This window comes from Lemur catta, chromosome 1 (genome assembly GCF_020740605.2).
Source record: "Lemur catta isolate mLemCat1 chromosome 1, mLemCat1.pri, whole genome shotgun sequence".
Lineage (NCBI taxonomy): Eukaryota > Metazoa > Chordata > Mammalia > Primates > Lemuridae > Lemur > Lemur catta.
In genome coordinates this window covers 222,711,711-222,735,834 of record NC_059128.1, presented here as the reverse complement: position 1 = coordinate 222,735,834, position 24,124 = coordinate 222,711,711, and the positions used below count along the sequence as shown (strand labels likewise).

General features: G+C 51.3%; 1 protein-coding gene across 1 annotated transcript in view; it reads left to right on the top strand.

Annotated features, from left to right (window-relative positions):
• PDIA5 (protein disulfide isomerase family A member 5) overlaps window positions 1-24,124 on the top strand; it is an 85,934-nt gene that overhangs the window by 25,195 nt on the left and 36,615 nt on the right. Inside the window, exons 3-8 of the mRNA XM_045540131.1 lie at window positions 831-918; window positions 9,889-9,972; window positions 10,228-10,273; window positions 14,147-14,239; window positions 17,301-17,361; window positions 22,095-22,162. Coding sequence (XP_045396087.1) covers window positions 831-918; window positions 9,889-9,972; window positions 10,228-10,273; window positions 14,147-14,239; window positions 17,301-17,361; window positions 22,095-22,162 — 440 coding nt within the window. The remainder of the gene's footprint in view (window positions 1-830; window positions 919-9,888; window positions 9,973-10,227; window positions 10,274-14,146; window positions 14,240-17,300; window positions 17,362-22,094; window positions 22,163-24,124) is intronic.

The following is a 24,124-nucleotide window of genomic DNA, read 5'->3' as shown; positions in this document are numbered from 1 at the left end:
ATTCAGGAGTCTACTAGCCACAGGTGTCAAAAACTGGCCACAGCCCCTCTGCAGTGGATCGTTGCAGGCTGGCAGTGTTGAGATCCAGGCCACAGAGGCTCCGTCCCTAAGACTCTGCCCTCCCACAGTCGTATCCAGGTGCTTTGCCCCGACCTACAGGGACTGACATTTGGACCAATGAGAAACTCTTCCTTTCTCACATTCACTCCATCCTGCCCCAAGGCATAGTCCACGTTCCCGCAGCTGACCCCGGAGATGCTGCCAGGGCTGGCTCTTGCCCTGTGGCTTCCAGGGAAATGGGCTGTGAAATGTGGCTTAGGTATACTTGACATGGGCCCATCAGAGACGAGTGTCTTGTACAGAGCTCGCTTTATCACCAGGTTGTACCGAGCTCCTAGCTGAGTGTGTACCGCACAAGTAAAGGTAGGATTTGGACCCAGCTCTTGTCAGCCTCCAGGTGGGGCACCAGGGCAGACGAGCATGGAATCAGCAAAATTGTGCCTCCATTAGTTACAGAATTGTAATTTTTTGTTTATGGAATTTTCAAAATTTGTCCCAGAAAGATATGAGTCAGAGATTCTACTGGGCTCTGGGTCTGACTGAGAGATTCTTGGGAGAATAAGGGGTGAGGTGAGGCTTAAAGGAGGGGTGAGTTGGGGGTTCCGTGTCTAAGGAGGGCCCCTGAGGATGGTGGGATCAGGGATCTCTTGGAAGAGCTGGGCTGTGCTTTAACTGGGCTCAAGATTTCCCCAACCCCTCTGGGATTGGGCTTCATCAGTCTCCATCCTTTACCCTTGGGTTCAGATGTTTAATTTTTTGTTTTTTTACAGAGGCAGCAGCTGAAAATCATCTCAGGTTATTGTCCACTGTGGCCCAGGCAGTGAAGGGACAAGGCACCATCTGCTGGGTAGACTGTGGGTACGTGCTGGGGACGCAGTGGCTGGTGGGCAGGGGGTACTTGGGCTTTGGTGGGTGGTGCAGGTAACTGTCCCTTGATGAATTCTCTGGAAGAGAAGATGTGATGAAGAGATCCCCCCAGTGATACTTTGAGGTCCCTTCTGCATTGGAGGAGGGGAGATCTGGCTTTTCCTCCCTTTGTTTCCAGCCTCAGCCTCCTTTCTTCCCTTCTTCCACAGAGCTTTCACTTTCCACTGTGTTTTCACTGTGTTGATTTATTTTGTCTTCCTTGAGGGAAGTAGGTAGCAGAGGAGGCATCCCTGTTTTATAGAAGTGGCCTTGATGCCCAGAGAAGCAGGGTAGTTTTCGGAGTCATCCAGTGGGTTTGCTTGTGGTAGACCTGCAGCAAGAGCCATGAGCTTCACCTGCCACCCAGGTCATTATCACTGACACCTCTGCTGCCCACAGAGCAAAGGTGGTGGGTCAGCTGGTCGACCTGACTGTGCCTCGGCCTCCAAGGTTGCTCAGCCTGTAAAGGTCTTTTCATCTTTAATGTATAATAGGTATTCTTGCCCAAGTCGCAAGCCCTGCTGCTACCCTGAGGGTTAAGTGAGCTTGTGTGGGGTCTGCTCCAGTGCAATCCTCTTCCTGCTCAGTCTGAGTTCTAGATGGCTGTTCTGCACATGAATTTTTGGGACACAACTGATTTGCAAGTTGATGACCTCAAGCTTTTACTGCCTGCGATTGAAGAGAATTGTGAAGGAGATTCACATTTTGACAAAGCAGAGTGAGACCAGGAGAACAGGTCTTAGCCAAGCGGTGTGTGCTGTAGCGGTGTGTGTGTCTGTTTGTCTGGGTCTGGCCTCGTAGCTCCAGATTCATTCAGATGCTGACTGAACAGAAAGCATTGCTCACTAGGTGGCCAGTCAGATCTTAGCCATTGGTTAATTCTAGTTCACAGTTGGTCTGAAATTGTTCTTGTCTTCGGGTATCTCTCTGTGTCTCACATTTTACCAGCAGAGCTCTGTGTGACTGCCAAAGTGACAAAGCCTATTAGATGGGACAAGGCACTTTGGAATTTCCCCATCTGAAGATGACAACAGTTCTGCCCAGCTGATGGAGCCTTCTCGTAGGGAGTTCTTAAGAGGCCTATAGGTGGCAGAAATGGGCAGAGCAGCTATGGGTTAGCCGCTACCTCCGCCTGGGTCCATTCAGCCATTATCAAGCACGCACTGTGTGCTTTGAGACCACACAGATGAATAACTGCTTCCTCCGGGAGCTCAGTGTGCAAGGAAGACGCAGACACATTCCAAGGGATTAGAATGGCAGGTGAGACGTGCAGTAAACAGAGGGTACGTGTGTAGAGAAGGTAGAGTCACCTCATTCTGCCTGAGAAGGCCGAGAAAAGCTTCGCAGAGGAGGTAAAGTTCAAATTTGGGGCAAAGACCTGAGGACACAGAGGACACAGCACTGTGCGTTCGGAGTGCCCTGGCTTTCCCTGAAGTGCAGGCCCTGGGGCACTGCCTGTGGAGGCGAAAGGCCTGCTCCAGGGCCCCATGGGCTGGAGAACATCAGGGCAGGATGCCGGAACTAAAATGGGGCCGGGGTCAGGGTGTGAAGACAGACTGCCAAGATTAGAATTCAGGACTCAAAGTTTGGAGGGAGACATGATGTCTGGAGTCAATATCTGTCAATGGGAAAATCCTGTGAGTTTTGATGTGCTAAAATTAGAATTGGGCTAGGGAAGCACCTTAGAGCTTAAAAGAGGTAAACTTAAGATGAAGGGATGGACTGTTCCATGCAGTTGCGTCAATTTATTGAATTTATCCCTGTAAGAGGAAGTATAACCTGAAATGTTAAATAGCTTTTAAAATACTTTAGATAAGTAGGTGGATTATGGAGCCAAAGTGGATCACATTGGAAGAAGGCATATCTCGGTCTGAGGTTGAAGTTAGAGGCAGGTGCAACTAAATCTTCCCAGAGCAGCCCAAGGGAAAGGACGCTGGGCTCTGGTCCATGCAGGCCACCCTAGGTGGCAGTTCTCAAGGACCACTGTTAGACAAGGAGATCCCCAAGGGCACAAGTGGGGCTCGTCCACTCCTACTTCCTGGACTTCTGAACTGGCCCTGTTAATCATGAGGGCGTGGGGAACCTTCATGGTAATGCCACGGGGCCCTGTGATGACAGCGCTTGCTGCTGTCTTGAGTGCATCCCGTCCGTATCTGTGGGTCTGTGAATGAGACCCTCCCAGGGACGGGCAGCAGTGCTGTTGGGAGTGCTTTTTGGCGCTGTCTGCAGAGGAGTGAGCAGGTGGCACAGAGCCACGCTGCTGTCTTTATCCCCGCTGCTGTCAAGCACCAGATGGTCAGCCAGAGCTTATCTCCCTTCCAGCGGGCCCTGCTGAGGTTCCCATCTCTCGTCCTTTCCAGCTCCACTTTCTGCCGTGTCTGCAAAGGTTTGGCAGCCAGGATGCAGACAGGGCTTGGGGTGGGGTGACCAGGAAGGCCGGGAGTGGACAAGCCACTCAGCCTTTCCCTTTGAAGGGCAGGTGAGGGGAACAGGGAGCACCTGGGGCGAGAGAAGACGCTGCTCTGGGGTGGAGGTCTTCGAAGGGGTGTGGAGTAAGGGGAAAAACCATGCACTTAGAGGAGGCCTGGGGTGAAGGGCAGCTCTGCTCCCAACTGGCCCTGTGACTTGGGACAAGTTAGTTTCCTCAGCTGTGAAATGGGACAGTGGGACACAGTCTCCCTTCTTCCCAGGTCTGTGATGAGGATCAGGTAAATTAAAGTTCTTTCTAGAATAGAAAACGCAATTTAAATGTGAGATATCATGCTGTTATTGTTGTTGTCCATCTGGGCAAGATTGCTCAGGAAGAAGCTGGAGGGGGAGAGATCATATGTTTGTTCATTTAACAACTGTTTATGGGGTGAGGATGACCTTGGGCATGGGAGTGAGCCCCAGCCCACGAGGTGTTTTGCTCTGCCCCTAAAGAAGTATGGGGTGCAGTGGAATCTGCGGGAGTGCAGGTCAGGGGGCCTGGCTTTGAGTCTAGGCTCTGACAGCAAATAGCTGTGAGGCCTTTGGCAAGTCACTGCCCCTCTCTGGGCTTCAGTTTAATCTTCTGTGAAATGTCGAGTTGAATCTTCCAAGTTTTTCTCATCCCTAAATAGCCTGGTTCAGAAAATGCTGGAAGCTGCCAGGTTTGGTGTGCATGTTATAAGTATGGTGGTAGCGTGTGCCTTCCAGTCTTGGGTGGGGTATTTTTCTCCTTGTGCCCCTCCCTCCTCATTCTGGGTATCTCCTTTCCTTCCCCCTGAGGACGTCTCCTTCCTAGCCCTTTTTTCTCCCTCCTTACTAGGTTTCTGTTGCCTTTTCCTTACTCTGAGTCCCTGCCTGCCACTTCTTTTGGCCTCTTTCTCCTCTCTCTGTCTGTATAGATATTTCCTTTCCTCCTTTTTTTTTTTTTTTTTTTTTTTACTTTTCTGGCTCTTCTGTCCCTACTCCTGCATGTGCACCTGCAGGAGCACGCATGCCCCTCTCCCTGGGCTTCCTCCCTGCTCCCAGGCCCTGTAACTTGTTGCTGTGCAGCGTCTGGAGGGCGTCTGGCTTCTGTCCAGGGTTTTGTCAGCTCTGCCTCCCCTCACTCCACCTCCTGGCTCAGACCTTAGCAGCCACGCTCGCTCTGGCTGGTGGTGGTTGTCCGGCTGTTAAGTGGGTTGTGTATGAAGGAGTTGGTATTCCCCTCGTGCCCTGCGGCCTGGCACTGGGGCTCGGCCTTGGCGTGGAGTGCTGCTGTCTGGACTGCTGAGCTAGAGCCAGCATGGAGCTGTGCCTGGTGTGCTAATTCCTGAGCTGAGCGCCACAGGGGGCAAGGCTGTGCTATCAGGTTCTTGCTGCTTTCTTTTCCTGGGGTTTAAGCTCATTGCCTAACCACATTTGCTTTCTTCCCTGCTCTCCTCCCATCTGCTTGATTTCTCTGCAGCAGTGATGGCTTCCCAGATGCAAGATTGGGGGCTTGCACGGGCAGGCATAACATATTTTAAAGTCTGATGTTTTCTTCTAAAAATTAGCATTTATTCCTTTATATATAAGCACATTCAATATCACTTACCTTGGGATAAAATCGGTGTCCAGAAGAAGTGCTGTGTTTATCCTGTGGCTTCAGCTACCTTCTGGCACGTCACCATGCACTTTTTGGGGTGACACGTCCCTGTGAGGAGCAGAGCCTTAGATCTGTGGGCTGGGAAGGCAGTGAAGAGGAGGTACCGTACATGTCTCTGTCACTTTTGCTACTCTTATCCACGGTACCACATCATCCAGACCTTGTCATGCACCTTCTTCAGGTAGGTACCAAGGGGAACTGCCAAACTGGGGGGGATCCCCGGTGTAGAGAGTCCTTTCATCAGAGAGTGCCAAATGATGACCCAGGCCTATGTAAGTTCCAGGTTCAGCTCTTCCAGGACCGTTCTCTAATTGTGTCCTCCAGCCACATTCTTCCATGCTGTCCTTGGCCTGGCACCGAGCATTCACTCTCAGCATTTCTTGCTCAATCCTCGTCCCCCATTTGCTTCCTGTCTGTGAAGTGAGGGCATGTCTGCCTTTCTTCTCCTACCCATCCCCAGGGGATCACAGGTTCCTCTGCGCAGTATCCTGCCCTGTTAGACCCAGCAGATGGGAGGAAGAGATTTATCCCTTCTTTGATGGGGAAAGGGAGCCAGGAGAGACTGGGGTAGCCATAGGCCCAACATCAATGGCCCAGACAGGCGGAGGCCCTGCCTCCTGGTTTTCAATGTAGTCTTTTTCCATCCCATTGGGTGGAGGCTGAACGTGCTGTGCTGTGGACGTAAGAATGCTGTCTGAGTGAGGATCCAGATGGGAGGGGAGAGGTGATGGGGGTCCGGATTTTTTTGAATCTCCATTTTCTATCCTGGGTTCTGGCTCCTGGTTCATGTGTCAAGACACAAGGTGGCCTGTCTTGATGCTTTAATGTTATTTGACCCCGTAGAGGACTCAGAAGCTCCATTCAGCTTATGTGGACAACTCCTGCATTTTGCAGCACAGGAAATCAAGGGTCCTCCAGAGGTCACAGGCTGGCCAATGGTAGAGCCAGATATAGAAGCTGTCATTCCAGCTGGCTGTGGAGCTTTCCTCTAGGGAAGGTTTGGTACTTAGGCTGGACTTGTGAAAGACCCCAGATACCCCCTTCCTTGGCCTCTAGCACCTTATTTCTTCTCTTTCTTCCTGCTCTCACCCCCACCTTTGATCCCTGGGTCTGACTCCCAGGAGCATAAGTCACCAGTCTCTTGGGTGATTATTACTGCACATGAAGATCTAGTGAACACAGCACCATGTACCTGCAGCAGCCACTCCAGGCTAGAGCCAACTACCCCACTGCAAATTCAGAAGAGAACGCCCATGGCTGTGTATCTGTCTGGGTGTGGGGTGTGGGGCGGGAGGGAAGTGTGTACAGGCCTCTATGGTCTTTGCTTCCACATTCTCCGTGGAGGAGACCCCAGCCAGGTGGGGAGGGATAGGATGTAGCAGATCGGATCGGTGGCCTTGACCTTACCCACTGGAGGAGTAGGTGAGTGGGCGGAGGGAGGCCTGGCTCCTGCAGGGTGGGGGCCGGGGAAGTGACAGGGGAGGGCCTGTGCACTGCCAGGCCCACTCGCGATGACCCATGGCAGTATTGTTCATCCCTTCATTCCAGCAAAGCATCTTATTTCCCTGCTCACTGTCTTTGTCTCCCTTTTTCCCTAGAGCCTCAATCACTGGCTGGGGAAGGGAGGTAGAGAGGGAGGCGGCCAGTAGATCAATTAATTGTACTTAATCTATCAACCCAGATCCTTTTAAGTCCCTGAGCTTGGGTAATTTTCTTCCCGTCTTGAACTCTTCTGACTTTGATCGTCTGCACTGCGCAATTAGTCCATGCACATGTGCCTGCGTATGCTTGCGGGCACGTGCACACACGCTTATACCCTCTGAGAGACAGTATTGTAGGAGGGAGGGGAGCGGAGCTGAGAGAACACTGTCAGGAATTGTCACCTGGCAAGATTTCTGGAGCTCCATAGACAGCCCGGAGAGCCTGGAAAGCCAGAAATGTAGAGCCTTGTTCCAGGATTAGCAAGACGGCGTCATTCATTTCATTCATTCACCCATTCACTCAGGTTATTTATGGAGTGCCTACTATGTGCCAGCTGCTGCTGTAACCCTGGAGAAATACCTCACATTCATGGAGCACACGTTTCTTATGGGACAGTCAGGGACAAGTTGGGCAGCTGTCAGTCAGTGCCGTGGAGAGGAAGACATCAGGGAGGGAGATTAGGGGTGCTGGAGCCTGTGGCCGAGGCTCTCGGGTCTGTGCCAGAAGTGTCCTCACACAGGACAGGAGGCAAGAGAGTGTGTACAGGGGAAGGGGAGAGGAGAGATTGCTCAGTAGTGTCACTTATAAGGAGGAAGGTCGCACAGACTGCAACAAGGGGTTCTGTGGCAGAGATGGGCAATCACTTAACTGGATTGAGGGTAGGGGGCCGCAGGCTGGGCTGACCTGGGAGGCCACACTGAGGAACAGACGGGGAGCCTCTGTGCCCAGCTCTACCAGCCAACCAGGCAGCTGGTTGGTTTGGAGCCTTTCGCCTAAGCCTGGCCTGGGCCCGGAGGGAACCTAAGGCTGCAGTGGCAGGACTGCTCCGTGGAGTGGGGTCCCGAGGACCAGGCAGGGATTGGGGCTGGGATGACCTGAGCTCCGCCAGCCCCTCTGCTTCATGGAAGTCATAGGCAGAGGCTGCCGGCCAGGCTTGATGGCAGAGAGAGTCACATGGCGTGGAGTTCTTCCCCTCCCAGGCTGCTGTGCAGCGTCTGAGCCATAGGGCAGGCGCCCTGACATGCATGTGAGAGGCGGGGAGCAGGCCCTGTGGGCGCCCTGCCAGCTGCCCACGTGGGGTCGAGGGAGGCCGTGGGCATCCACGCCCTGGTTCCTGCCCCAGCACTATCTGTTGTTGCAGTTGGGTGGACGGACCGTAGGTGGTCACAAGCAGTTGAGCACAGCAGAACAAAGCCCAGCAAGGAAAGTGCCAAGTGAATGGTTGTGAACGTCCCAAGTTGAGCTCTCTTTCTGGGGGAGTTAACTCAGGCAGGGAAAGGGCACCTCATTTGCAGTTGTTCTCAAACCCTCCGCCTGTCAGTGCAGCTTTGCCACAGAGCCCTTGCGGGGCGGGGCAGACCCGAGCTGCAATAGCCGTTGTCAGGAGAGGCGTGTGTGGCAGAGGGCTTTAGGATAAGAAAGTTGCCAGAGACCAGATGCCCTGGGCTGCCTTCTGATGTGTGCCGTGGGCCCCCACCTCTCCTCCCCGCTGCCAGCTTATTCCTTCTCTCCGGACTCCCCCATCCTTAAAGTACCCTTGCCACCTTTGGGGAGGAACCACTGCAATGCCGTTGGCCTTTCCTTTCTGAGTTCATCGTGTGTTTCTTGAGTCCCCACTGTCTCAGGCCTGGGGCTGGAAGCTGCAGTGGCCACAGAGATGGCTGGAAAGCTGGGACTAGGAGTGAGGGAAACCCCTGGGCCTGGGTGAGGTGGGGCAGAGTGACCCTTCCCCTCTCCCAGAGGACCCGCCTGCCTCACGGGACAGCTCATACCTCTCCAGTAAGACGTGCTTCTTGAATTACAGATTGCATCGTTTAAAATGAAGTCCTACATTTTGCACATCCATTGATGAGTGTTGCTTTTAGAGTTGAGCTGACTGGTTTAATTAGTCCGTGTGACATGGGGCAGGTGCACGGCTGGGTGAGGCCGATGTGCGTCGATGGAGGTGAGGTGTGTAAGCAGGTGGGAGATGAAGGGCCTTGCGTCAGCTGTCTGTCGTACCAGGCCGAACAAAGTCCCCAGAGATGCGGGCTGCGTGACCAGTGGTGATCAGTGGGTGTGGGGTGGCTGAGATCCCCTCACTGAGTCCTTTCTGATGTGGGGAGATGGCCCTGAAGTAGCAAGCAGGGCTGAGTGCAGGGAGGAAGGGGAGGCTGTGAGAGCGGGTGAGGTCTCCGGGGGGCTGGTGTAGGGCACAGGCGGCCAAAACTTGTGGAGGTAGAGGAGAGGAGGAAGAGCCAGTGAAGGATGCTGGTCTAGCACAGTGATTCCCAAACCTAAGCACATATCAGAATGAGCTGGAAGGCTTGTTCAACACAATGGCTCAAGTACCCAGAGGTTTTGCTTTCGTAGGTCTGGAATGGGGCTGAGAATGTGAGTTTCTAACAGGTTCCTGGATGATGCTGATGCTGCTGGTCCAGGGACCACATTTAGAGAGCCATGAGTGCAACAGGAAGGACAGGAGAGTTAGATGAGCTTGTGACGGGTGCTTTGTAAGTGGTGACTGCCACCTGACAGGCATTGCTTGCTGGAAGAACTGCAAGAGGGTCGTGTCTCAGACGTCAGGGAGGGGCTCCTTTGGCCACAGCCTTCCCTTTCCTGCTGGTGGCCTTTGTCAGTACCTGATCAGATTCATGACTTCCTCAACACAGTAGAACGTCTTCCTGTTACCTTGGTCAGATGGTGTATAGCAGATGGCATACGTTAAAGCTTTAAAAACACAAATCTTGCTTGGCCCCACCTCCAGAGAGATTCTGAATTAACCATCTGGGAAGGGCCAGGAAATCAGTATTTTCAGTATTTCCCCAAGTAAGTCTAAAGAGTAGCCAGGATTGGAGCTTGTTTTTCTTTTTACAATGGGCTGTCCATCCCCTAAGCTTCTGGGCACTTCCTTTGGACCTGTCTGTGTTGTCACTTAGAAGTCATAATATGTCCTCTCCTGTCTGCTTGTCCCTGTCTGTCTTGATCAGCCCATCTCCTGTTATTCTCCTCCCTCCAGATCTCTCAGAACCCGTCTATAGTAAGGTCCTCATCTGCTTTGAGAATTCCAAGTTACCAGCAGATTTTGCTGTCAACACCTTCGTGAGGACTTCAGGTAGCAAATGCTTCCCGACATTTGTGTCTTTCAGTGATGCAGAGAGTAGAAAATTGTGTAAGAAGATGAAAGTTGACCTGAGCCCAAAGGACAAAAAGGTCGAATTATTCCATTACCAGTAAGTACACATGGGCATTTCCAATTTCCAAGTAAGTGCTGAAAGCTTTCATTGATATTCTCAGTGAACAGCGATTTTTAGTTAGATTAATTTTATTTCAGAATGATTTTTTCCCTGTGTTTACAATTATTTCTTCAAAAAAAAGTCATGAGCTGTGTTCAAAAGCTGAATCTTATTAAGATGCTGCAGGCAACCAAAGGTGTGTATCTTCACAACCATTCTTAAAGTTAACACCTTTTTCTCCTTACTTGACAGGGATGGTGCATTTCATACTGAATATAACCGAGCTGTGACATTTAAGGTAAATTTACCTCTCTCGTTCTCAGCAGAAGTGGAGTCTGAATGGACGCCCAAAGTCTAGCAGGTTCTCTCTGAGGGGAGGAAGGGCAGATTGCACAAATAGCTCTTCTGAATGACCTGAGAGATTCTTATCTCTAGAGCATATGTCAGCAGAATATCTGAAAAAGTTTGTAACTGTTCACACAGCGGGGATGACCCCGCCTTGGGATAAGTCTGTGAATGTATCAGCAATTGCCCAGTGAGGCAGGTGCTGTCACCCCTCTCCCCTCCAAAGGCTGGGTCTCCTTTTGCTGTGGATTTAAAGGTCTCCCCTCATCTCTGCGGTGGCAGCTACAGTGGCCACCACCAGGCTAGAGGGGACTTACAGTGCCCAGGTTAGCACAGGGCATAGGACATGGACAGGTTGGCACCTTTGGGCTGGTGCAGCTTGTCCAGATGAGCTGCAGGTGTCACTGTGATATTCCTTGCCACCAGTCCAACTTAGGAGTAGTCAGAAAAGCATCTGTGAAAGGCAGAGTGAGCTCCTATAACCTGCAGGTGCCGCCGTATTAGCACAAAGCAGCTGCCCCAGCCCAGGCCCTTCTGCTGCACTTCCACTCTCCCTCCTCCTCATCAGCATCCTCTTCCTCCGCCAGTCGTCTTCGACTTCTGCCCAGGCAACATCTCCGCCTCGCGGGGGCCATATGCTGCTTCTGGTCCTGACATATGTCTGAACTCAACTTTTTTGCTAACTCTCCTGTTTCTCAGACCAGGCTGGAGACTGCGATCCTGTCTCTTCGCCTGTCCCTTCTCCATCTGTCCTTCCTTCTCTGTGTCTCCTTCCGTTCTTTCCTGTCTGTGCATCTGTCTGTGCACTGTCAGTGCCCCCTCTCTGTCTCTCTGTCCTTCTCTGCCATTTCCCCAGGTCATCTCTCATTTATTCACTAACACTCATTCTTTTTTTAAGTCGCTACTGCTTTTACCTTATGTAGGGACTCAGCCTAATGACTCATCATCTTAACACCCACTTAGACACTTTGAAAATTCTTTCAACTAGAGTTGCCCAGCCCTTCTTATTCTGCGTTAGGACGTCAACTGAAGTTGTCAGAGAGAACACGTGCTCCTCAGGAACAAGATTTAGTTGGGTGGGATGGGGGGAGTGCTTATGCAATGATGGAAAGAGGGGCTGGGTGTTTGGTTTCTTTTTGGAGGCTATGTTCATCTTGTATGTAGCCAGGACCTCTGAGGAATCTGTCCTGGGATCACGGAGCAGGGAGCAGTGGCTGCTCAGAACTGGAGTAGGAGGAAAGGTGCAAGGAGCCCAGGTGGCCAGCATGCTGCTGAGTGTCTGGGTGGGAGAGGCAGAATCCTGGCCTCAGTCCCACTCCTTGCAAAGACCAGGTGTGTGAGATTGGCTCACTCTCACCTTGTGAGTTCTGCATCAACAAGGTGAGACAGTGGGCTGAGCATTGTATGGTGTCAAGGTCTTTGGCTTCAGACGGAGAGAGGGCATTCTTAGTCCCAGTGTTCTCAAAGCCCGTAGGTCTGAGAGGGACTGGGCTAGAATCCTTGGAGTTCGCCAGGGTAGAGGGAAGGTGGCCAACATTTCCCTGACTGCCTGATGGCTTCTGCCTTTTCAGCTCGAGCAACTGAGATCAAAGCCTGCCTCAGTCACTTGATTAACTCTCCATTCAGGGTTTCTCCTGGGACTGTGTCTCTAGAGAGATGGAGGAGCCCCTGGCAGGGTGGGCACACTGTCTGCAGGCTCGTGCTCTGGCTGTTGTTGCTGTCATCCTGCAGGGGTAGACAGGGGCCTGGTCACAGGGACTGTGCCATGGCCCCCAAAGAGGGCCAAGGCTAGATGAGTGAGAGCTTATTGCAGGTCCCCATTGGCAAAGGCAGGAACTCAAAGAGGGGAACTTCCTGTATAACAGCCTTTTGCTTATCAGCATGTGTCCCCGAGATCCTTACCGTGCACGTGGTAAGGACCTAGATTCAGACGACCCTCTAATGACCTTCTCCCAAGGCTTGGTAGCTGTGAAGACATCCTGAAGGCCAGGTGTGATGTCAGGCAAGTTTCCGGGGATTCGCAGCACCCGGAACAGGACTGCTGCGGGTGGGCTCCCAGGCTCTGCTCTCGCAGACTCTTCCACCCAGGTCTTGTTGAGTTAGACCAACAGGAGAGAACTGTGGAAATTCAGTTAAATGAGAATAATCCCCATCTGAAAAACAGAAGGTTGTGAGCATGAATATCAATTGTTACGTTAAAAGAGGCCATTTATTTCCTTTTTCCATCCAAACCCGTCTTTGTTTCTGAGGTAGGAGACACAATGAAGTAAGTGTTTTCACGTGCGGGGTTCCCAGACTCCTGGAGTCCCTTGTGCACCCTCAGTTGAGAACCCTGCACTGAGTGTTTCTGGAAACCCAGGTGGGTGGGTGCCTGCCAACATCCTTCTCACGTGGGCAGGTGGGCAGGCAGCTCTAGAGCTGTGGCGAGTATGGGTTTGGGGAAGGCCCTGCCAGTTCCATTTTGCTGTATGTTGTCACAGTGAAGCTTTGACAAGGGACTGAGAAAGGGCGGATCTGCCTTTTGCCGTGGCAGAAACGGCTGTTATTTTGCCAGGAGGCGTTCCACAGCTCCACTTGGACAGACAGGAAGTGCTACCTGAATGAATTCCTGTGAAGTCTTGGCTGTTTCCCACTCTCCCATAATAGTTCTTTCCGGATAGGAGATTCCGGAAATAAGAAGCCTCACTCACTCAGGTCCTCTCTGTGTGGAACCAATGGATGGGCTGAATGCACAACCTCACTAAAAGGGCATTTCCTCTTCTCACCTTGGGCCGCCTTCCACACACACACACACACACACTGCAGCATCTGCTTACTGGAGGTTGGTCAGAGTTGACAGAGGTAATGGAATCTTGCTTCATGAAACTGGGGGACACAGAAACCCGCAGCTCCCCTCTAGGGTTGGAAGGATGGAGGCCTGGTTGGTCTCTGGTACCCGTCCCTGGTTCTCATGGACGTTGAGTGCCATCTCTCTGAGTGACTGAGGGGAAAGAGGATGCTGCTTCTGTCCTAGACCAGTGCAGTATGGCAGGTAGGGAAGGGAGCAAGGGACAGTGCCCCCTCTTCCCTGCCCCTGTGTGTCTTCCCCATTGTCCACATGCCAAAGGCCAGTGAAGCCCTTTATCTTTAAGGTCTTTGTCAGATCTTCACTGGGCAGTCTAGACAGGGGCCCTCAGGAAGAGAAGTACAGCAACAAGCCACCAGGCTGATCCACGAGCCTCCTGCCCTGGGGCTTCCCGGCCTGGGCCCCACTGATTCACACACAGCAGGGGATAAGGAGGATTTATAATAACCCACTCCAAAACCAATTTAGACTGTGAAATACTAAGCAGGTAATAAATGGTGTGATTATCTGCTAATGGGATTGACAATTTTAGTTGCTGCAGGAATGTGGAAGTATCTCCTTTGGACAAGACTGGAGACCATAGTCAATGAATCAGAATGACTTCTTGGAGTAGATAAGATGCAATAGAAGCACTAGTGTGTCTCTGGTTTGAATATGCCAACTCATGTCTCAGATTTCCCCTGTTTTGTCCATGAAAGTGCACGTTAGGTATGGATCAGCTGCTGGGAGTGAGCAACGTGTCCTGTGATTGAAAAAGCCTGGTGGGTGTGGTGGAGGTCTATTCTTTGGGCACTTAGTGGTGATGTCAGTGGACAGTGGAAATAGCACACCTCCAAGCCTTCGTGCTGCATGCAGTCTTGTGCCTGGCACTTGGTGTACCTGGGTCTCCAGGCAGGGAAACGGGCAGGTTCCTGATTCCCCCCCATCCCAAACTCTCTCCCTAGCTGCAATGCATTTTCTCTTCTCTCTTTTTTCCCTCAGTCCATAGTGGCCTTTCTGAAGGATCCAAAAGGGCCCCCACTGTGGGAGGAAGATCCTGGAGCCAAAGATGTTGTCCACATTGACAGTGAAAAGGTAACTTATTCCCCATCAGTTCTCCCATCCAAGTACTAACCAGGCCCAACTCTGCTTAGCTTCCGAGATCAGATGAGATCGGGCGTGTTCAGGGTGGTGTGGCCGTAGACGCCTCATCAGTTCTGATGGGTCCTGGAAACTTTCCTGGTACCACGGCCCCCCACAGAGAGAAGCGCAGGGCCCTGGAAAGGGGAAGAGCTAGGCCAGGACCCTAACACTTGACTCCCCTTCCCAGCTCCATGATGCAGCCAACGGGAGATCACAGGCTGACTGAGAACTTTCTCCAGTCTTCATTTTCCTTATTTAATTATTTTAACATGTTTGGTTTTCCTTACACGAACATAGATTTAAATGTCCTGTCCCTATTATGTAATGCAGATGTTGCTGGCATCGACGTTGCATTTTTTGCTTGTTTAAATTTTTTGTTGTTGTTTGTTTTTAAGAATAATCTCAGAGATTTGGGTTGGATTTCCAGAGAACTAACTGGGTCAGGTCTCTACAATTCTGAGTCGTTGTGTAACTTTGAACAAATTTACCATTTTAAGCATCAATTTCCAGATTTGGCCAGGGTGGTGGGTGGAAGGGTGGGTCTGGTTTATAGTTGTCATTTGTTCTTGAGTATTTAACAATAGCCGTGACACATCCGTGCCCCTCCTTTGCGGGCCCGCACGCCTGACCTGAATGTGCATCTGTATCCCTGCACACCTGTGTTTGTGTGGTGCCTTGTGTGCTCAGTTGTGCCTTCACATGGGATGGGCAACAACTTCTCTGTAACATTCCAGATGATCTGTGAGGCCAGCAGTGCTTTTTTGTAGATGGAGGCAGAATGCTCATTCTTATCTTGGTAAAATAAAACATAGCTTTTATCTTCCTCCACCTCCTCTCCTCTTCATTTAAAATTATTGACTCTGCTCTTAATGCTTGTTAGCCCAAAAGGAAATGATGCTTTTTTTACTTTCTGGAGGAGGATCATCTGTGATTGTTGTGGGCCAACCACGTGGGTCAGTGGTGATTCAAATTAAGGGCTGGGCGTCAGCATTCTCCAGGATAGAAAGTGCCAGTATTGTCAGCTCCAAGATAAAGCCTTTTTAAAAAGCATGTGGGGCCAAGGGAAGAGGGGCAAGTGCCAGGAGAGGGTGGCACACGTGCCCACAGCTGTGGAGACACAGGCAGCTTAAACTGAGCGCTGCTTCGGTGATAATATTAAATACACGTTTGTAGCTTCTTTGGAGAGTGGCCTGGTGCCTCCCTGCCCCAAATGTCATGTCCTGAACTTCCTAAGGTGGTTCTTCCGCACTTGTAGGAACATTAAGCAGAAATACTTTTTTCACACCTCTGTGTAGTCCTCTCTTATACTTCATGCTCTTTTTCTCTCATGTGGACATGTGAGTTGTGGCTGCTTTTCTGCTAATAGAATCTCCACATAAATTAATTAACAGTTTCCAAATTCAAGTTTGAGTTGCTGATTCCATTTGTAGGCTTGGAATTCCTTATTTGTGAAGGTAATTAAGCATCTTTGAATGAAATACCTGTTACTGCTCAGGATAGGAAACCGATTTGCCATAGGCTCTGTAAAACCGTTTCTTCTCAGATCTGTTACCAGGCTTTCTCTCCAGGGATCCCACAAGATAATTTTGAAAGTGTTTGCATCCTCCACCCCTAGTTAGGGTCAGATATCTTGGTTACTAATTCTGTTTTCAAACGAGCACCTTAGCCCTCCAGTTACGTAAACAAGAGTAAACTTTTCCAGAATTTATTTTAAAATATTTTAGACGCCCACAAAAATTTGTAATCTTTTTTATCTAACTGAAAAATTGTAGGTAATACACATTCATTGTTTAAAATTTAGAAAATACAGCTTAAGCATAAAAGCAAAAAGCAAACATACCTCTCCACTGAGAGATGCCCAGTGCTGACGTGTTTGTAGTCTTCCAGGCTTTCGAGCTTAATGCAAACATAAATATTTTTACTCACAAAGATGTCATTACATTTTATATGCTGTTTTGTAACTTGTTCCCCACCCCATTTAATATAACGTTCACATCTTATTGTGACATTAAATATTCCTTCTTGTAGTTGTCAATGATGCAATGGTATTCCATTGTGCGGTTTGGGCCAATATTTATTTACCTAATGCCTTCTTGCTGCCAGAAAACTGCATTTTCAAATTTTCTTATTTTCCTTATTATTCAAAAGAGAAAACCCTCTAATTTTCTTCTTTGAAAACTGGTTAGAGCAGCATATTTTAATCAGAGTATGCTCTGTCATGGTGCTTCACTGCAGTCCTTGATAGATTTGCTTTTCCCCATCGATCACTGGCTCTCTACCCACTTACACGTACGTCTTTACATTAGCACTGTGTGACCATTTGTCTTTTTGCCTTTATTGTATTTATTTAGCAAATCATTATATATTGTTTCATAATGTGCCAGGCACTGTTCTAAGGGTTTCACAAATACGAATGATGCCTTCAGCTTGCAGCCTCCTGGGGTGGGGCAGGCGCTCCGCATGCCCTGTCTGCTCAGTGGACTCCTGGGGACAGATGATGGTGCTGGGAAGAGATTAGCAGGAGATCATCGGGCATGGGTGGCGCCCCTTCCCACAGCGCGCAGGCCCCCATCTGGCCAAGCAGGGCGTATGTGAAAACAACCACCCTCGCCACAGCAGAGCCACGTATCACACGAAGAAGGGGTCACCTCTGTGGCAGCCTCGTGGGACAGAAATAGCCCTTCGTCATCTTTTCACTGTTCAGGTGGAGCTGAAAGTCAAGCCAGTAGCCTGCTCCTGACGACTTCCTCTCACCAGGTGGCCTTAGCAAAGCCGTTTGCCCTCTTGCGGCCTCAGTTTTCCCATCTGTGCCACGCAAGGGTGGTCCAGAAGAGATCACTCCTGAGATTATCCCAGCACCCACCGTGCTGCGACCGCCCCTCCCCAAGGCAGACGTGTGGTCTCTGAAGTGCTCACCGCCGCTCCTCCCCCAGCTGCGGGTGCCGGGGCAGGGGCCATCGCGTCCTGGGATTGTGCTGTGTGTGACCTGCTGGTGTTCTCTCTTGTGCCTCAGGACTTCAGGCGTCTCCTGAAGAAGGAAGAGAAGCCGATCCTGATGATGTTTTATGCCCCCTGTGAGTGAACTTTCCCCTTGGGGCCAGACTTAGTTGTGTAGTCTCCTGTGGGTGGTGGGCGGTTGGGGGCCGTGATGGGGAACTAGCCCCGGGTCTCACACTGAATGCTGAATCAGTCGCTCATACTGTCTGTCTGTCTGTGCCCCTTTTCCTTCATCTTTGCCTTTTCATCTGGCTCCTCCCCTCTTGCTGTCCCCATCTGCTTTCTCCGCCAGAATCAGCCTCCTTCTGCCCACTTTACCCTGAGCTCCACCCTCAGTGACAAGGGTCTCCTGTCTAGTTAGCCCTGCCCACCTTCCGCCACCCTCTGCCCCCTTTCCTGCCCAGCGACTCCACACCTCAGCGCCGGGGGTACCCTCTGCAGTGCTGCTGCTCTGCACCCCCGGTCACTCCTCGCAGTCCAGAGCCTGGCCTGCCCCTGGGGACAGCAGCTTTTCTAGCACTGGCTCCTGCATCCCTCTGCTGGTGCTACCTGTGAGGGATGGGGGCAGCGGAGAGAAACTGGGTCCCAGTATTTGGGTGCAGTCCCTGTGTGAGGCAAGAGACTGTGGGGAAGGGCAGAAGGATCACTGAGGTGACAGCCAGAAGACCTGGACCCCAGTCCCCCGTGCTACCCACGAGCCAGGTGAGCCTGGCCTCATCTGTCAGCTCTCTGGGTCTCAGTTTCCACAGCTGTAAGAGAAGGGGCTGGATCGGAGCACTGGCTTTTAAACTTTTTGACAGTATTTCACAGAATTAAAAATATTTTATATTGTAACCCAGTACTAGAAGTATATATAAATTATATGTAAATAAGCTAAAACAAAAGTTTCACAAAACCATACCCTTACTACTTGCCATCTACTGTTTACTAGACGTAGCATACACTGTTTTCTATTCTGTTCTATTTAAAAATTATTGGTTTTTCCTACTGCTTCATAAACCGTCTAACAAAGGGTGAGAAAACTATAGCCCATGGGCTGGCTACTTTAATTTTTTTGCAAACAAAGGTTTACGCATTGTCTGTGGCTGGTTTTGAGCTATACCAGCAGAGTGGAGTAGTTGTGACAGAGACAGTATGGCCCATAAAGCTTCAGATATTCACTGTTTGGGCCACCCCTGCGTCTAATGGGTCCCAAGTGACAGATGGAAAGACCCTGGATTCGAGCTGGCAAGGCGTTTGGAGCTGTGCCTCTGTGAACTGCACGTCCCTTCAGACCCGGCGTCTGCCTGGAGCTAGAGAGGGGGCTGTGTGTGGTGCAAGGCGGTGTGGCCAGGTTGTTCGTGGCTCACGTGGGAGTCACAGGCTGTGGCACCAGGGTCCCGAATCCCCTTCCTAAGAAGTTCCTTAAGCAAAGGCTCCTCCCCTGTGCACCCTGGGATGCTCCACTGTGATGCTCTGGTGCTTCTGCCTGACTTGAGCCTGTAGCTTACTCACCATGACAACAGCCTCTCCCCAGCCCTGTTCTGATTGCTGGGTGTCCTCCAGCCCCAGCCTCCTCCCCAGGCCCCCTGCCGGCCCCAGGGGGTGTGCCTGGTTGTGGGATGAGGCCTTGGTGTCCCATTTGCTGTGGATCTGGCTCTACCCAGAATGCACTTTAATCTTGGTCATTCTCTTTGTTAATGCTCATTAGTTGGTTTCACTGCTTTTTGTTTCTTCTTGGAGGGATCTTATTAACTGCCCAGCAGTGAATTGCTTCAGGAATTATCCTGCCCACACAGCCCCGGGAGGACTGGGGCCTCCTTTGGTTTACCTCAGAACCCTCTGGGACTCGACACGGTGGTTAAATGAAGCTGTAAGGCGAAGCGTGTGTCAGTATGCGGTACATGTCACCAAGCAGGATCGTGGCAGAACCATGCAGGTCTCAGTGGGATGACATTAATCATTTAAAAGAGTGGATCACTGGCGGTTTGCACCTGAGTGCTTGTGCGCTCTCTGCCCACCACACGCCAGCTGTCTGGCAGTGTGCCCGTCCTGCTCACCCGGCCGACGCATGAGCATGGCTATTAGATTTACATAATGTAAAGCCGGGGCAGGCGAGGTCAGGGCCTCGTGGGTGTCACAGAGCACATTAGTGGTCGGGAGGGAGGAGAAAACTCAGAGGTTAAGTTAAACTTTTGGCAGAGGGTCCGATTGGATAGCCTGCTAGGTCCCTGGGGACCCCAGAATCCTTTTTTTGTTATGTGTGTGTGTTCAAATGAATCAAACTCGTGCATTTATGATATTAGCCTAATCAAGCCTTCACGGCATCATAATTCAGCCTATTCCTGGAATACACAGCAGTTCCCTAACTGGGAAGTCTGCTAGGACTCAGATCCTTTGGTCACATATGGGGCAAATGGACCCAAAGGCAGTGGGAGCCTCTGGTTGTGACAAGGAATCTGGCTCCCCAGGCCCTACTGCTTACTCTGTGAATGTTTGTTCACTGAATTAATGAGAAAATAAAAGGGCTGACTGCTCTGGCGTTTTGTGTTTGAGAGTGATAATTAGTCTTACCTCTTCCCCTGCTTCCCAGTGGAATCCGTTGGAAGATAAGCTCAGATAGGAATCACAGGACCAGCTCTATTTTTGGTAAAGTTAAATTGGAAAGCGGCTTGGCCTGTAGCTTCCTATTACTCCTCCACCACCTCTTCCCCCCAGTAACTTCACCGGAAGGCCTGGCCGACTTACCACCTGTCTGAGGGGCGGGGGGTTATGTTGCTGCAGGCTGCAGGCAGGCAGCCTGGGAGGGAGGCCACACTGTGGAGACAGGCAGTAAATTACATTCCTGATCGATGAATGTGGCCCAGCAGGTGTCAAACTGAAGTCCCTGAGCCAGGAGTGGAGAGGCTGCAGGTGTCCCCCCTCATTTTCCCTCCTGGGGAGTGGAATGACAGCCTCTTCCCTGTGTGGAAGTGTTCCCCCCACAGACCAGGAGGAGAAGGCTCCGCAGGCACTGGCTGCCCCCCGCTGAGGGCCAGCCCCGGCCCACCCTCCCGCTGTGGGCTTCATCTGGGGGGCAGGTGCTGTCTCCACAGACAGGGAAGCTGAGGCTCAGAGAGCCCGAGTCACTTGCCCAGGGTCACAGAGCCAGCAAGGGTCAAGGGGAGATGCAGCTGGGGTCTCATTCTTCCTGGAGCCAGGCTCCTTCCTCTGTGTCACCGTCACCGAGCAGCGTCCCGTTTCCCTGCCATTGCCGTGTAGCATCCACCTGCTGTGTTCCCACTGGAGCACCGTCCCTGTTTCCATTCCCCGCTCTGTGAATCCCCTGACAAGTGTCATCTTCCTTCCTTCTTGCTACCTGTGGTGCTCACACTACGATGGGAGGTCCCAAAGAGAGGCGCCTCTCCTGAGGACAGATCCTGGAGGCTCGTGCTGTGGGCTGACCTCACAATAGCTCCTTCTCTCCTGCCCGGACTAATGGCGGGAACCCAAGCCCAGGTTTAACATGCTGGGATGAGGGTGTGTGTGTGTATCCGTTGGCCTGTCAGGCAGGAATGTCAGGGAGGGGACCACAGGGCATTTTTGGAGTTTCCTGTCAAATGCCCTACATCTGCACCTTATCCAGTAGGCTTGGAGCTGGGGAGGTTTGGGTGGTCCAGGGGGAAAGCTGGCCTCCTCCCAGTTCTCCTGTGTGTCCGCCCCAGTGGCCAGAGCGCCCTCTGATCTGGATCACTCTGCTCACGGCTTGCCAAGGTGTTGGGTAAACACGGATTAGAGCTGCTCAGCCTGTCACCGCGTGGCCCCTGTCCCTGCTGTGCCTGACACATGGTTCCAGGCAGCTTTGGTTTCTGTGGCCTTGAGATGCGTCTCAAAGTCTGTTTTGCAGCAGTGCGGCTGTCAGAAAGGGTGACAGCCTGGCATGTCAGAATTCCTGGTGTCTGAGGAAACTGCCTCTCCGGTCCTGTGGGGTCAGTGCTGAAACGTGGCCTGCTCTGGTTAAAGGGGAGGGGTTTAAATTAAGGTCACTCTGAAGTAGTAGTGGATGTTTGGGGTGTGGCCATCCTGGTCCCTCGTCCCCCAAGGCTGGGGGTCCCCACCATCCTGGGAGAGGATTGTGACCGTGGTAGACTGCAGAACCCCAGAGAGACTCGGCCAGAGCTGTCACAGAATCCTCTGCTGTCAGAGCTGGAGGGGACCCGAGGTTGTCTAGTCCAACTCCTCTCATTTGCCGGGAGAAGAAACAGCCCAGAGAGAGGAGGTGACTTGTCCAGGGCCATCAACGAGTTGAGTGCAGACCAGAGCCTGAGTTCCGAGTCCTGGCCCAGTGCTCCCTGCTTGCTGGGCCTGTCTCCAGTCATTGCTTAGTTATCCTCGTTAATGAAAGAGAAAGGAGGCACGGACATCCCAGAAGTCATGGTATTTGTGGTCACAAATTTTCCTTCCTGATGGCATTTGACCCTGGCTCATTTGCAGCCCTTACTGTGCGTGTAGGGGCTCGCTTCCTGACACCGTCTGGCTCCCCGAATTCCTGGGAACTCATTATTGGCACTGAATCATTCTGAACTCTGTTCTCTAACATTCATGGCGTGGCTGCGCACTCTCCCAGGGTTTTTTTGTTTTTTGTTTTTGTGCCATTGGGACTGCAAACTTTTCAGGGGCTGGGGCCTCTGCCTCCCATTCCTTTTGGGTTCCCTGGGTCTGGGACAGTCCGAGCTTCTCGAGGCTGGGTAAGTGTTTGTTGGATAGAGGACAGCTGAGAGGAGGCAGGGCAGAGTGTGGGGGCCCAGCCATCCTTGTAACCTGATGTGGTTTTCCTCCTGCCTGTGACCAGGGTGCAGCATGTGCAAGAGGATGATGCCGCATTTCCAGAAGGCTGCCACCCAGATGCGAGGCCACTCTGTAAGTGAGGCACCGCGTGCCAGGCAAGGCTGGGTCACTCTCAGATGTGGTGGGGGAAGGGTGCTGGGGGCAGAGTGGTGAGGGCAGGTTTTGAAATGGTGAGGGTGACTGATCCTGCTGCCCCTGCCGCTGCTGAAATGAAGCCTCACATGGGGCTCTGTGAAGGTTGAGAACACCCCCGAGTTGCTGGGACCAGGAGGATTTGGTACCTTTCCAAGGCCAGTGATAAAATAGTCAGGAAACCAGCAAAGGCACACACGTGGCATTGGTGGGAGGCCAGGAACCAAGGGCAGAACATCAGGGGTCTGGGGTTATTGGAGCTGGGCTCCATAGTGGTCTGAGGCAGTTGTTGGGGAGCCTAGTGGCAAAGAAGAGGGTACAGTGACACCACAGTTGGACGAGAATCACGCAGCAGGCTCACAAAGGCATGTTCTGTCTGGGCTTCCCAGGCTTGTGTTTCCTGTGGGCTGGGAAGAAAAAGGCAAGTCCAGATGGAGCGGGAGGGCTGAGAATGCAGACATTCTCCAAGTAGGGAGTGCAGGGGAGTGGAGGTAGACAGAGCAGAAACAAGGGTGGCATAGGGAGAGCCAAGTTTAGGGGACAGGAAGAGGAGGAGGAACCACTAAGGAAACTGGCATACAAAGAAGTAGGAGCAATTGGATGGGACATAGAGGTAAGAGGTAGCGTGGGGCATCCAGGAGTGAGAGGAGAGAATGGGGGTGTCAGATGTCACCCAGAGGGGCTGAAGATCAGCCACTGAGTGCTCCCTGGTCACTTTGTGTTCCTTCACCCTGCCAGGCTTCTTTCTTCTGTGCTGTTTGCCCATATTTTTTTTATTGTGCTAAAAACCACATACCATTACATTGACCATCTCAACCATTTTTAAGTGCACAACATATTATGATATTTACATTGTTGTGCAACCAATATCTAGAACTTTCTTTTCTTGCAAAACTGAAATTCCATACCCATTAAACACTAATTCTCTCTCTCTCTCCCCACTCCACCCCTGCCCATGGTGAATACCTTTCTGCTTTCTGTTTCTATGATTCTCACTATTTTGGATCCTTCTTATGAGTGGAATCACGCAATATTTGACCTTTCGTGACTGGCTTATTTTGCTTCGCATCATATCATCAAGGTTCATCTGTGTTGTAGCATGTCACAGAATTTCCATCTTTTTAAAGGCTAATATTCCGCTGTATCTATTAATATATGCCACATTTTCTTTATCCATTCATCTGTTGATGGGCATTTGGGTTGCTTCCAGCTCTTGGCAATCGTGAGTAATGTGCAATAGATATGGGTGTGCAAATATCTCTTTGAGGTCCTGCTTTAATTCTTGTGGATCTAAGTTTGTCCATTTTTGCACTCACCCTGAGTAGCAGAAGTGTTTTCTTTTGGTGGCAACAGGAAAGAGCTGCTGGCTCCTCTAGGGAGCATGGAAAAGTCCATATACCTTTCATGAAAGGTTATTGGGAGGGGCCCTCTCCACGGGGCTGGCCAGAGTCCCATAAAGGGAGATCTGAGTCTTGAAACTGCATCCTGATATTTATGGATCAAATTAAGTGGTGATTAGCTCAAAGTCAACTTAAAAAGTTTAGGTGGCAGCACCTGGGCATGGAGATGGCCCTGCTAGCCAGCTGCAAGATTTGGTTGCAAAGAACCAAATCTTTCTCTTTTGACCTCATTCTAGGGGACACCAGTGTCCTGCTTGTTTCTCACTAATGAATTTTTAGTAACTTGCCTGGAGATTTCTGGCCTTGGGGCACACATACATCACTCCAGGGAAGTTTCACTTCACATTTTTGGGGCCTCAATAGATACCATATTTTAAGATTATTTAGCCTGGAGAAAAGACTTAATTACCCACAGTCTCTCCCTGCCTGCACCCGCATACACTTAGAAAACTGCTCAGCTCAACCTCCAGTCTCGGTGGTGCTGTGGAAGGTAAATAGCTCC